This window comes from Passer montanus, unplaced genomic scaffold (genome assembly GCF_014805655.1).
Source record: "Passer montanus isolate IOZ18808 unplaced genomic scaffold, ASM1480565v1 scaffold37, whole genome shotgun sequence".
Classification (NCBI taxonomy): Eukaryota; Metazoa; Chordata; class Aves; order Passeriformes; family Passeridae; genus Passer; species Passer montanus.
Window position 1 is genome coordinate 6,671,496 of NW_024368485.1, and position 14,289 is coordinate 6,685,784.

Here is a 14,289-nt window from a genome sequence, read left to right on the forward strand (position 1 = left end):
GGTCAGGGGGCTCACAGCCCGCTGGGAACTGCCCCTCACTTGATCTCACAGCATGGGGGCTCAGAAATCCACAGCAGGATTGCAGTGTCAAGGCTGGCTTGGAGCAGCCCAGTCTGGTGGGAGGTGTCCCTGCCCAAGATGATCTTTCCAGTCCCTTCCACCCCAAACCATCCTGTGATGCTGTGGTTGGGCTCACCAAGGTCAGAGGCAGGACCTGCTGCTGCAGAACCACACCTGTGAGGTTGCCCACAGGGTTTTGTTTGCTGTGACTGATCTGTGGGCTGCTCTCAGAAGGAGTCATCCTGCTCTTCCCTCCATCCCTGCTCACACACTCCCACCACTTTCCTCACACCACCACACACAGGGGCTGTGTGGCCCCACAGCGAGTTGCTCCAGTGGAAAACCAACTTGAAAGCAAAAAATAAAAAAAGGAGAGTGGTTTCCCTCCAGATCAACCTGCTAAACCAACTCCCCTCACAGCAATTTAACTGCCAAGCTTCTGCACAGAGGGGGTGGGGAACACACTGCAAAATTTTTTGGCCAATTGCAGTGGGACCAACACATGCAGAATGCAGGCACAACTTCGGGGAATTAGTTTAAAAGCATAAATACCCTCAAATTATTAGCTAAGCAATGTCAGTGTAGTCATGTATTTCCCTAAGCAGGAGCTTGGAGAGTCTCCAGACACTTCCATGGGTTTTCTAATACCCACAGAATTCTTGGTATATTCAGGTAAGATCCTTTATGGAGAGTTGAGAGCTGGATTTCAGGCTGGCTTTAAAAACACATGTCCCTAAATTGGGACAAAAAGAAGGATGCTGAATTTATCACAGAATAAGAAATGTCTTAGGTATTTTTCTTAATTTTAGAGCAGCTGTTTGGAATCAGGCTGATGGCCCTGATGACCCATCTGAACAAATACCCTAGTTATGACAATGCATGCCCACAGTATTTTGACAAGAGTTTAGTTCACCAGCACAATTTAAACACTTTAAGGGTTTGAATTATGTTGCCTTGACTCAGCCAGCTCTACCTTGATTTCAAACAATAAAAGGGGAACTTTTCTTTAGAAGGAAGTAGATTTTTACAGTTGTTGACACTTAACTCCACATCCACTAATAAATTCTGGGTAATTAAAGTTGTGCTTGGTAGCATCTGGGCAGATTCTGGGCTGCTTCCCACCAGTGGAGGAGGCCACTTTTCTGTCCTGGCATCAGGGGAGAGCCTGCCTGGGTGGCACACAGGGCAGCAGCCTGCTCTGGCAGGGGCTGTGCTGAGAAGGGGCCGCTGGCTGTCCCCAGCCGCGTCATTGCCCTTCGGCGCATGTTAACGTGTCAGCACAAAGCAGAGCCACTTGAGAATGGCCTCCAGGGCAGTCCCACGCTGAGCAGAGCCTAGAAAGGCCTGGGACCAAGGTCTAATAAAACAGGATTAGTGACAGGAATGTTTTTGCGTGTTTATTTAGTTGATCAGAGCAGGGTTTTGCGAGCAGCAATCACTGCAAATGTTCGCTGCTTGACAAGGTTGAAAGTTTTATGTATGGATTTAGTTTGTTTTTTAAGGTCAGAGGAGTGTTGGTACATTTTCCAGGATTGTGCAGGCTGTGCTGAATCCATCCTGCATTGTGCTTTACCTCTGTCTCTTCAGAGAGGCATCTGACTTCCCTGTTTAGAGACATTCCAGAGCAGGTCGCAAGTTGGTGTTACTCATTTCTTGTATGACATCATCAAAGGAACTTGATGGAAAACGAGCCTTCAGGGTGCTTGTGTGCTGGTAGGCTTTTCTTTTGTCTTTCCCACTTTCTTCTGGAGCAAGCATTCCCTGTCGTGAGCCTTCTTTTGGGGAAGAGATCCCTGGGTGATCGGAACTTGTTTGCAGATCGCTGCCGTGTGCCCAGCTGGAGGTGCATCGGAGTCATTTGTGAGTGCACCTGTGTAAGGCTGTCTCCCTGTGAATTCCCAGTGTTGGCTGGCAGCATTTGTCCCTTGTGAAGCTCAGCACAGGCTGTGGGAGCTGTGTGCATTCACTAGGATGGATGACTTGCAATCAGGTTGCTGCTCTTGTGTTAGCCTTGTTTGAGAGAGGGAATTGCTGTTTCCGCACCGTGTTCGTGATCCGTGGTGTTCCCAAAGCACACGCCATATATTTTTGTCCTCAAACAATCTCAAGAATTCTAGAAATCCCTTTTGTCTCTCATCTCTGAGCACTCCAGAGAAATGGGGCACAGTGTCAGCCTAAAATGCAGCTGGGACTCCTTGGCATGGTGGTGATGATGATGATACAAATGGCACAGCATCGAAGGAGCAGAGTTACTCCTCCAGTGGAGCTGGTCCATGTCTGCTTTCTATGGTGTTTGTTTTCTTTTAGGAGCTGTTGAGTTGTGCCATATCCTTGTCTTCCCATGCACTGTCTGATGTACAGCCAACTCAAATTAAAAGAAGAGCCAGTTTTCAGTTAAGAGCTTTTGTGAGTGGGTGTGACTTGACATAGAGACAACAATTGAGTTAATAACAACTGGAGTTAATTGTCAATGAGGAAAAGCCCTAAGTGTTTTCTTTAAATTATGGAAAAACTGTACTCAGTGCAGAGGACTGACCTTTTTCTAGCCAAACGCACGACAGCACGAAAAACCCAGACTTGTCTTGGAGTGAGAATCGCCAAATTCAGATTTTATCAGCAGGGATAACCTGACTTTCCCCGGAGCTTGCCAAGGCTTAACCTTCCTGCTCCTTCGCAGGAGCGTGCAGTTCACTTTTAGGCTCTCCCCAGCAGCCCACACTCAGCAGGTCTGCGTGTGCCTCCGCTTCCTCTGCCGTTTCCCCTTCCCGCCCGCGCGCGCTGACCCCGCGGCGCTCCGCGCTCGTCACCGGCTGTGCCGTGACGCCCCCGCCGCGCCCGCCTCCTGCCCACGCCGGCCCTCTCTGCAGCTTCCTCCGCCGCTGCTTCCACCAGAAACCCCCTCTCCTCTGCTGCTGCTCTCCCCAGGAGCCCCCCTGCACCTGCGCCAGCTCCAGAGGGAGTTTTACGGAGTTTTGTGGATTACGTGAGCGGCTCTTGGCAGTGGGAGTGGGTTGAAGGTGTCTGCTGTAATGATCTCTGGTATCACAAGAAACTCTGAGCTTCTTTTCTTGTATTAAAACAAATGGGCAGCCCCCCCAGTTGAATCCTGAAGTGCAAAATCGTGGTAGTGAGTGTCAGCAGCTTTTGAAGGGGCACAGAGCAAACCCACTCGAGGGAAGCTGCGTGTGCTGATCGTGCCATGGCTCTAGCACTTAGCTTTGGGAAGCCCTTTGTTCCTCTGGTCTCCTGCAAATGCTCCTTTCTGCTCATTCCAAAATGATAATAATAATGTTCATAATAGTGTTAATAATAAAGGACAGCCCCCTTTCAAATTGTTTAAAAAGGAAGATTACCAGGTAGCAAGACTAAATATGCTGACTTCTTTATTTTTCTGTGATAGAAACAGAAACTGCTAAAGAAAGGTATCAGGAATGTTCAGAGGCTGATGGATACACTTGTTTAAATCTCTTCCAACTTTACCTTTTTCATGTTGAACTTAAAACAGGAAAAGAAGCCAGAGAAACACTGTCTAGGCAAAACAAGTGCTGAGTTGATTTGTATTTCCAGTTCTTCCCTTGGCCAGGCCATTCGCCTCCCCTGCATTTCTTTCTTCTGTAAACCAGGGAAATGTATCCACAAAAGCTGAGGCATTTACTGACTCTAGCATGTAATCTGAATTTTAGTTGTTTGCATTCACCAACTCCGAGTTTTTGCTTTTTGAAAAATGGGTGCTGCTGATGCACACTCTGTTTCAAGGTACAGGTAAAAGGTAAAAGTTTATCTTTTTTCCTGCAGAATTCATTGAAAATTACCTTTTTATGGATCTCAGAGGAATAAAACAGGTGTGGGTGTATTAGGAGAAGAAATACAGAGCTGCCACAGTCCTTCCCTCCCCTTGTTCCCAGCTTCACCAGGACTCTTCATCAGGGGCTAGTGATAGGACAAGGAGTAATGGGTTCAAACACAAAGAGCAGAATTTAGGTTGGATATGCAAAGGAAATTCTTTAATGGTGCTGAGGCCCTGGCACAGGTTGCCCAGAGAAGCTGTGGCTGCCCCATCCCTGGCAGTGTCCAAGGCCAGGTAGGACAGGGCTCAGAGCAACCTGGGAAGGTGGAAGGTGTCCCTGCCCATGGCAGCGGGTGGATCTGGGTGAGCTTTAAGGTCCTTTCCAGCCCAGACCACTGCAGGATCCTGCCCCTTGTGAAGTGTTAGTGGAAGGCTACACCAGCACAGCTGTGGCTGCAGCAGGGATTTAGGCTGGGGGGATAAGCTGGGTCTGAAATGGACCTCCTGGGTACCAAGAGGGACCTGTGACTTGCCTGGTTGAGCCTGGTGTAAATCAGCAGCAGCTCTGGAAGAAGCTCTGCTCCCACCGCTTCCCTTGCACCAGGGCTGCCTGTCGTGGGAACCAGCTGGCTGAAAACAAGCCTTTTCCTCTTCCCTTCTGGCAAGATAGTTCTGAGCCAGACCAGTTCCTTGATCTGATTCACCACATGAGAGCTGAGCCAGCCTGAGCAGTGCTGGAAAGGTTGGGCAGAGCCACCTTTTGCAGCAAAACCTCTGGCATGGACCGAGTTAGACTGCCCAGTCGGTATCAGGGCCAAGGGGGGTATCTTTGTACTCCAGGAGCAAAACCCTGCAGGCAAACCACTTCTGTGTCATCCCTCAAATGAAACTGAGCTCCCAGCATATCCCTAAATTAAAAACCCTCATCTGCGTAAGAGAGAAACAACTCATGATGATTATTAATGATGTGTGCTCCCCACACATGTGGGGAGTGATGTGTGATGATTATTAATGATGTGTGATCTCTGGGGTGTTTTAACTTGTGGAAGGTCATTCTCTTTGACATCTCATGTGGCTCCTGTGCCCCTGCAGCCCCTCACTGCCGGGGGAAGGTCACAGGATGTCCCTTTGCAGGGTGAGCTGTGCTCTCCACAGAGCCCCCTCTCTGACTGTGTCACACCACACTGCCCTGGAAGTTTCCATGCAGGTTAAGTTGAGATTTCTCCAGCTCTGCCCACTCCAGAAGGTTGACATCATTAGCTGGGTGATGGGCTCTGTGTGAGGGAGATAATTGACAGGTGTCAATTATCAGTCAAAAACTCAAACCCTTTATCATTTCTCTTCACTGTTCAGAATAAACTTTCACTTTCCCTGAAGCATCACCTTGTGAGTGAACATCAGAGCCCTTAATACCCCATCAGTTTAATAATATAAATGACATTTTATTGGCCTTGCTGGATGTTGAAAGCTATTGAAATACTAAAAAACCTATAAAACTATAATTAGAAATTAATAGACAGGAGACCTGACTTTACCAGCATCTTTAATTTTGTGTCCAAACTTGGACTTGCACGTTAGTGTGTTGAACCTAGAAAGTCTCCAGTTTTGTGTTCCAGAAGCAAATCCAGCAGGTTCTCAGTGGAATTCAGTGGAATCCCAGCAGGGCATCTCTGGATTTTAGAGACAAGGACAATCCAAACCTGATGCCTGGGAGCTGCCTGGATCAGCCAGCTCGGGTTGGAAGGAGTTCACAGTTCAGCTCAGGTGGGGTGTTTTGCCCACACTGGGACTGTATTGCTCCCTTCCCACCTTAGCAGACAATGGATTAGGGAATTACTTCCAAGATAATTATTTAGTAAAGCTGAGGAACCAGCATTTTGTTCAGAGGAGTTGTAAACAGATCTATAATGAAATTATTTACTGGTTATTGTAGCATCTTTCCAGAGGAGCAGCAAATCCTCCCCGGGTTTGACTGTAACTCCAGATACTCCTATTGCCAGGATCTTGGTGAGTGGGGTTGGATTTCTTTTACCATGGTGCTGCTGGTATTTTTATGGACTTTTTTGACATCATAATCTTATATTTACCTTAGAATTTTAGTTATTTTAAAATATTATTTTAATTTCTGTGAGTTACTTCTGAAAGTTCTTTGTAAAGCTTACAGATAGTCCTTCATGTGTTCCTGTGTGCAGAGATAACTGCAGTTAAAGGATTTCTGCCAGGTTAAGGCTATTTTTTTGTAATTAGACTGGGCCATCAGAGGAATATACCCAGGCTTTTGGTTGGGCTCCAGCTCTTTCAGCTGGATCCAGATGAAGACACTAAGGTGTGGTACCACACAGCGAGCAGCAGTCAGAAGAGGAAGTTGAACCCTTGCCAAAACCAGAGACCTTCTTCCCTTTTTGTTTTTTTGGTTCTTGTGTTGTGTTGGAGCCTTTTTTCACCACACCTGTGCCCCCAAGGTGCCACATGGGGTGACGTTTTTCCTTCCCACGTGCGATGCTCCCCCCGGTTTCACTCCTGCTTGTGCAGGGCTTGGCGGAGTGGCTGCTCCTCCTCTCCAGTACATAGCGTTCCCAAAATCTTCGACAGCGTTTCCTAACTTTAATGACTTCAGGTTTGTCAGGTTTAACCCCTCTGTTGTCCTTCTGCAGAGAAGTTGGTGGAATGGGATGGGATGCCGTGACCATCCTCCGCCTGGCCGCGCTCCAGGCGTTACTCAGGGTGTTTGTCTGCCTCGGCTTTGTTTGCTTTTAATATTCCCAAGGTGTCAGCCAGCATCCATTCCAAGTCAGTGGCTGCTCCCAAATTTACTTCAGAGGGAGCAGGATTAGATGTTTGTTAAAAATAACAGCATTTTGTTTTGTTTGGATGATTGTCTTGTTTTGGAATCGGTAAAAGCTGTGTGCTTCTTCATATGCACATGGAATCTGGTGTGTCTCTTTTTTAAAGCTTGTCATCACAAGATGGAGTTGCAGCTGTCTTGTTCTCCTTTTCTTGCACTGTTATGTTCTTCTTGTAGGGTTAAAAATAGCCCAAGAGGAATCACTCTTGACTGAACACTTCCTCTTTCAAACGACAGATTTTTAAAGATTCTATTAAATCGTTTATGAAAACATGCAAATCAGGAGCAGTGGGTTCTGCTGCAATAGAATGAGCTGTACACAGTGATTCTGTCCCTTGCCGTTCTTGGCACACCACTCCTGTGTCAGGTGTCAGACAGATTTATTGGGAATTTGCGCAAGTTTGTAGTTAGGAAATGACATCATTTGAACATTAGCATTGCTAATTTTCTCCATATCTAGAGTATTTTTGCTTTTCTTGAGTGCTCTTAGGCTTCAGTCTGCTGTTCCATGTTTCTGAGGAAGAGGCACATTTCCCTGTGGAAGGCACAGAGCAGCACTGAGGCTCCTTTAGCGTGAGAGAGGGCCTTGGTTGCACAACCACAAAGTCCTCACTTTGGATGCAGGGTCAGAAGCCAGATCCAGATTTCGTGCTCAGCTTCCACCCACAGACAGGCAAAGGCACTGAATCTGTTTGATTGTGAAGAGGTTTGAGGTTTGAGCACCCCTTGGGTCCCTGCAGGGATCCAGGGTCACCAGTGGCTGACACAGCACAGGAACGTGAGCCCTGGTGTCAGGGTGTCCTTGGGAGCTGGCCATGATGCCAGGGCATGGATTGGAGCTGCTCTCCTGACAGCCCTTCTGCAGGGTGCCCTTTGGGAAGTGCACTTTTCTTTCTGTGCTCTCTGAATCAGGCAGCTGGGCTGTGGAGCCAGCCAAATCCGGGTCAGGCTGAGGAGCTGTCTGTTCCAAACCCCTTTCCTAAAGATCCTCTTTCAGGTCAGCAGGTGAACTGATGAAGTGCATTAAGGCATAAAACTTTGTGTGTCTGGTGGCACAGTCAGCACCAGCCTGCAAAGTGCTCACAGGCAGAACTCCCCTGGGCCCAGCACTTCTGAAGCTCACACAGTTGTTGCTTAGTTTTGTACTTGCTGCTGTATTTGTGTTGAAATATTGCAGATCACAGGCTTGTGAAGGGGAAAGGTGACTTGATTTCCCTTTGCACTAGAGACCAGGAGAAATTGATATTCACAGCACCAGAAGGACTCAGTACGCCCAGTGGAAAGTATTCTGAGCTCATCACACTTACAATTTCACACTTATCAAAAGGTAAAAGGAAGAAGCCACTCAAGTGGGCATTGTGGAATCCCACTCGTGGCAGGGTGGAGACCTGAGCCAGTCATAAATGCTAAAGGTCAGAGCAGGCAATCTAATCAGTACAGCGTGGTCCCCAGGCTGCTTATCACAGCCACGTTTAATCTTCTGTTCTTGCAAGAGCCCTTTGAAAGGGAGGGGAGGAGAATGGAGAGCTGGTGATCTGGTGGCTTGGCACATGCTGGCTTTGGGTAACTGTGAGCAGAGTGAAACAGCTGAACTGCTGCTGGGAGGGGTTTGGGGAAACAGAAACACTTGTAATTATTTTAATTATCAGTACTTTTACTTAAGTGAAATTAAGCCAGTTTCTCATTTTTACTGGCATTGAATGCCAACATAATGGTTTAGTGTCACACCTTAAAGGAGAGTGAAGAATTCAGAGGGGGCTGCTCTTCCCAGAGTTGTCCATTAAGCTGGGAATACCTGAAGTGTTCAGTAATGATACCCCAGGCCCTGTGTCTTGTAATTAAAATAAGGAGTGAACAAAATTGAAATGCTGAGTTTGGGTTATGCATTGCTGGGCTTTACACTGGGAGGAATATGCAAGGAAATGGATCCTTTCCAGCAAGGCTTTCCTTCTTGTGTCATAAATCTGTATCCCAGTGGCTCCACTAATCCCTGCTCTGAAAGGTTCAGCTGTGACACTGGTGCTGGTGGGGTGGGGAGGTGGTGTCTGTTCTTCCAGCTTCATTCTTGGCCCAGGAATTGCCTTCTGCCTCTTCTTCCATCTCAGTTTCTAGAGGAAAATAATGGTACCATGTAGCCAAAGTCTCTGAGTGCTGCAGAAAATCTTTAATGGGATCCTAGGATCCCTTTGTAGCAAAATATTGGTACAATATTAATTTTGTAAATTTTATCACGCACAAAGAAGAATAACAAATTACTTTTAAACTATAGATACATGGAACTGTTGTGGCAGGCAGGGTGGGGACCCCAGGCACAAGAAACAGGAGAGCTGGGACAGCTGAGCCTTGCTGTGTGCAGGAAGGTGTGAAAGGCTTCGGCGTGTTTGTTGTGAGCAAGGGATTAACTCATGCAGCCCCAGGGGCTGGGGGCACGTGTGTGGAGGCCTCTTGCCCAGTTTGGTGAGGAACTGTGCTGGTTCTGAGAGTGACCCTGGGTGCTGTCTGTGCTGCAGTGCCCGAGGAGCAGCTGCACAACATCGACGAGTACGACCTCAACGTGGTGCGGCTCTGCTTCCAAGCCTTCCTTCCCGACGAGCACGGCAACTACACCATCGCCCTGCCTCCTCTGATTTCCAACCCCATCTATGACAACAGTGAGTACCCCCTCAGCCAAATGGCTCTTTTTCCTTCTCCCTTTCGGTTTTTTTTTTCCTTCAGCTTGGGAATGTCAGCTTCCTGAGGTCTGCGCCAGCTCCGGGTCGCTTCTGTGGCTGGGGACTGCCAGGTGCATGAGTGTCACAGTCAGCATACATTCAGACGTGATCCCAGGGTGGAATGTTGGCCAGCCAGAGTAAGGATTGTCCGTGGCATTCCTGGACTCACACCAAGGTGTTTTTCCAGCCCTTGTTCACACACAGCAGCAGTGATTGCAAGGAAAGGCTCATGCCTGATGTGCCAAGTGATTAAAGTGATAGTGGTGAGAGATGGATGGCTGCCTCAAGGCTGATCTGCTTTCCAAGAGAGTCCTCTGGAGCCTGTTTGTGCCCTTGAGGAGTCTTGCCTTTGCCTTGTGAGGGCTCTGGAATGGGACCTGCAAGGGAGATTTGTGCCAGTGGGAAGCTGTCAGATGGCCTTTTGTGTCCTGGTTGGTGCAGAAGTACATGACACTCCTTCTTCCCACCATTTTCCACATTCCACAAGACTGGACATCCCTAGGGGATCAGCAGCTGAGAATTTTAGCCAGCAGTGTGTGCTGGACTCCTCTCTGGGAGCAGAGTAGCAAAAGAACTCTTAATCCTGAGAAACTCTCCTGCAGTGTTTTTCATTTCTGCACCATGAGTGTTTCCATGCTAAATATTTGACATGCTCATTTTAGCAGAAAGCAGTGAATAAAATGAGATCTGCATTTCCTGAAGTTGTTAGGATTGTGTTGATGTGGGCACAAACCATTGTGAATATGCTGAGCATGAACTCAGATGGCTCTGATACAATTAGAGTCTCCTCCAGAACGATCCAGAAGCCGGAGCTGCGAGCATTGTGTCACTGAGAACCCTTGCACTGAAATAATCAGGGCTGAGATAAAAACTGATGCACCAGCTTTGCAGCCCTGCCTCAGATGCCATTTAGAAATGTGCCAAATCATGATTACCCCTCGTGGGCTGACGTCAGTGCCGGCTGGGCGCCGTGGGGGAAGCAGGGGCGGGTGCTGGGGTGTCTGTGGGCAGCACTGCAGGCACCCCAAACCCTCCCCGTAGCGTAGCAGCCCTGTAAATAAACCCAACCACAGCTCGTAAAGATCAGCCCTGCTCGGTTTCAGATCCCAGTTGCTTTTAGAAGTGTCAGGCTGCTTGGAGCTGCTCTGCCCTGCAGCCAGGCTGTGCCCTCAGGGGACAGGGACTGCAGCCTGGCACCCCAGGCTCTGAGCCTGCACACATCTGCTCGGGTTAGGAGCAAAGAGATGCTCTGAAAGCCAGCTTGGACACTTCAAATCCACTATTTTCTTCACTTTCTCGTCCTTCATAGCCTCCACTTGCTCTGGGTAATGAGAAACAAAAGAATCATATTGACACCACACAGGCAGCCCCATTAGCAGAGGCTGCAAGTGTCTCAAATTCAGCACCACCTGTTTCCAGATGCTTCTAAAGTTAACTGGTTTGGAACAGAAATTTCCCAAGTTGCATATCAAAAACTCTTAGGAAGAGTCAGATGGGGCAGCTCAGCATTTCTGAGAAATGGGGTTGGGTACAGCATGTTCTCCTGCCCTTGTTGAAGACAATGTGATCTTCAGTGAGGAGCCCATTTCCTGAGGGGTCTGTCACCAGGGATGTGGTGCAGGGCAGTGAGGAACAGGAACTGGGCAGGAGCTGAGGTGGCAGGGATGAGGAACATCTCCCTCTGAGGCAGGTGCTGGGCTCAGCCTCCTGCTGACAGCACTGTGGTGCATCCACAGCTGCTGGGTTTGTGTGTGTTGATGTCCCTTCTGAATTCCTTGTCTAAGGACAAAACAACAGATTCCACTGAGGGAGAGTGTCCCAAAAATCTGTTACAAGGACCTAAAGAGAACTGCAGGAGAGCTGGAGAGGAACTTTTCACAAAAGGGCGTGCAGTGACAGGACAGGGGGTGATAGCTTCAAATAGAAAGAGGGAAGAGTTAGATTGAATATTAGGAAGGAATTCTTCCCTGTGAGGGTGGGGAGGCCCTGGCACAGATTGCCCAGAGAAGCTGTGGCTGCCCCTGGATCCCCGGAAGTGTCCTGGACAAGGCTTGGAGCAACCTGGGATCGGGGAAGTTGTCCCTGCTTATGGCAGGGGAGTTGGAAATGGACAATTTTTAAGATCCCTTCCAACCCAGAGCACTCCTTGATTCTCTGCTGTTGAGTGCCATTCAAGCATACAGAAGTGACACAGAAGTGAAATTAGGCTTTTCCTCCCAATTCTTAATTTACCTTTCCTGTGAAAAGCCCGCCGTGACGCTGTCAATCACATGGCCCTGTGCTGTTTCTGGCTTTGTTTGGTTTCCCCTCCCTTGAAGGGCTCTGATTCATTCAGCAAATGAAGTGGTGTGTGTCATGTAGTACATGAGGCTGCAGCTCCCACTTGTAATAATGACAGTAATAGCTGCAGATAGTAACTACGTAATTGGGCACTGCTGAGAGGTTACCAGGAACTCTGCTCTAGGTGTAGTCTGTCTTCTGCTGTAGCTGTACTTGGGTAGGAACTGATTCAAACTGAGAGTCTAAAGCAGATTTGTTTGGTTTGGTTTGTTTTTTTGTTGGTTGGTTTTTTGTTCTTTTTTTTTTGAGGTTGACACCATGAGCTTTGATTTTTGTATTTCTTCTCCTGTGTCTGGAATGGGGAGCCTGTGGTGGTGGAGCCTCATGGAGCTTTCATGGTGTCAAAGCTGCACCAGCTGGACCATTCCAGACACTTTAAATGTGTTTGGAGCTGCTGCTCCAGAAGCACCACCAGGCAGAGCGTGGCTCCATCCCACTGGAGTCACCCATAGCTGTGAGATTGTTTGGAATGCAGTGTGCAGCCTTCAGTGGGGGCTAATTCATGCTGGGAGGCAGCTCTCCATCCTCACCTATCCTGAGGGCTGTTCGTGTGCAGCCACAGTCTGGAGCTGGAAGTTTGAGTGGTTTGGGGTGAAGGTGTGAAATTATGGAGCTGCTCCTGGACACCTGCAGAGGGGAGCAGAGGAGAGGCTGCATGGCCAAGTACCTCTGAGAACAGAGCCACAGCCAGATCCTCATGGAGGGGAATTCTCCTGACTTGGTAGCCCAGCTCTTTCCAGGGAAGTGTGGCAGTACCAGGTAATCAGTCACCCACAGAACTGCTTTGAATTCTGCAGCTTGAAGGGCAGCAGGGCTGAGCACAGCCATGTCACTGGGGGAAGTGTTTAGGACTGCTCTGCAGTCGTTAGGGAGTGGGTGGCACAGCAGTGCTGGTCTCTTGTGCTTGTAGGATCATGGAATATCAGACCCTGCTGCTGAATTTCCCGTATGGAGGAAATTGCTTTGTGTGGATTTCAGGGTGTCACACTCCTCCTGCATGTGCCTGAACTCCCAGCACCTCCTGTCCAACAGTGACAAAGCCACAGTAATTCCAGGTCATTCAATCTGCCTGTTTGCTTCCAGGAGCTCCCAACACCGCAGAACTGAGAATCTGTCGTGTGAACAAGAACTGTGGGAGCGTCAAAGGAGGAGACGAAATATTTCTGCTGTGTGACAAAGTTCAGAAAGGTAACCTGCACTAGGTTTTTTCTCTCCCTTTTTCCCAAATGGACACATTCCATGACCATTTTCCTGCTGAGGGGCTGAAACCCTTCACCACACACCTCAGAGTGGTTTGGGTGTGGAGCTGGGTGGAACAGCTTCTGTGTTTGTGGGGTCCCAGCACTTCTTGTGCCTTTAAAGCTGAGCCCTTTACTCTGATCTGAACCCTGAGTCAGGCTCCTCACTTTGCTCCTTCCCCCTTTTTTTCCTGCTGCAAGTCCTCGGTTTTCCAGTTTGACAAGCATCTTCTGTTTCTCCTGGCCTAGATGACATAGAAGTCAGGTTTGTCCTGGACAACTGGGAGGCCAAGGGCTCCTTCTCCCAGGCCGACGTGCACCGCCAGGTCGCCATCGTGTTCCGGACGCCGCCGTTCCTCAGGGACATCTCCGAGCCCGTCACCGTGAAGATGCAGCTCAGGAGGCCCTCGGACCAGGAAGTCAGTGAACCCATGGACTTCAGATACCTGCCAGATGAAAAGGGTATGGATCCAGCCACGAGATGAGCTTCTCAACAGCCATGGTCAATTAAGCCACTCCTGGTAGTGGCTAAATTAATAAGAAATCCACAGCGCTGCTTTGGCAAAGTGGAGTTGTGGGTTTTGAAAGTTACAGCAGTCAGTTTATTCCCTCTTTCAGTGAAAATACAGGAATTACTGTTGGGTAACACTGGCATGGTTTGTTAGTGCTGCCATGCCTGCAGTGTTTTCCTTTAAATAATTCCTACTACAGCTTTGTGCCACTGGGGAGTTCCTTTAGAGAACTTCCTTCTTAAGTTCCTTCCTTAAAGAGAAATGCAACACTTTCCCCTTCCACTCCTTTCTCTGTAGATCCATATGGCAACAAAGCAAAAAGGCAAAGATCAACGCTGGCTTGGCAGAAGCTCATACAGGACTGTGGTAAGGAAAATATTTGTGTTTTTCTTCTTGCTTGAGTGAGCTTACGTTTAGATGGAGCTGTTCCCTGTAAACGCTGCACACTCATGTTGTGTTCCATCACAGGATCAAGCACGATGGAGAGGCCCAAAGTAGCCCCATTCCCTGTTGTCACTCCTGAAGGGAAGGCGATTAAGAAAGGTAGGTTTTTACCTGTGGTTTTGACGGTGGTTTAAACAGGTAGTGCCCTCTCTTTGCTTGAAATTCTAATCTCTTGAGGGTTTCTTCCTGTAAGACAGTGATGCTTCTGACTGTACAAACTTAAAGCTCTCAGTTCCTTGTGTCACCCTCAGCGTGGGCTGTAGAGGGGTGAGGTGGGCAGCTCAGAACTCTGGGGTCCATCCTGGACAGCAGTGAAGCACATAGACAGTGGGAACACCCCTGCAATCTTGCT

The 14,289-nt window shown here is 48.5% G+C and overlaps 1 protein-coding gene across 2 annotated transcripts in view; it reads left to right on the plus strand.

Moving 5' to 3' along the window:
* The window catches only part of REL (REL proto-oncogene, NF-kB subunit), a 35,443-nt gene that overhangs the window by 18,613 nt on the left and 2,541 nt on the right, over window positions 1-14,289 (plus strand). For both annotated transcript variants that reach the window (XM_039716853.1, XM_039716852.1), the window contains exons 5-9: window positions 9,203-9,343; window positions 12,827-12,931; window positions 13,231-13,443; window positions 13,791-13,859; window positions 13,962-14,036. In XM_039716853.1, the coding sequence (XP_039572787.1) occupies window positions 9,203-9,343; window positions 12,827-12,931; window positions 13,231-13,443; window positions 13,791-13,859; window positions 13,962-14,036 (603 nt within the window). The remainder of the gene's footprint in view (window positions 1-9,202; window positions 9,344-12,826; window positions 12,932-13,230; window positions 13,444-13,790; window positions 13,860-13,961; window positions 14,037-14,289) is intronic.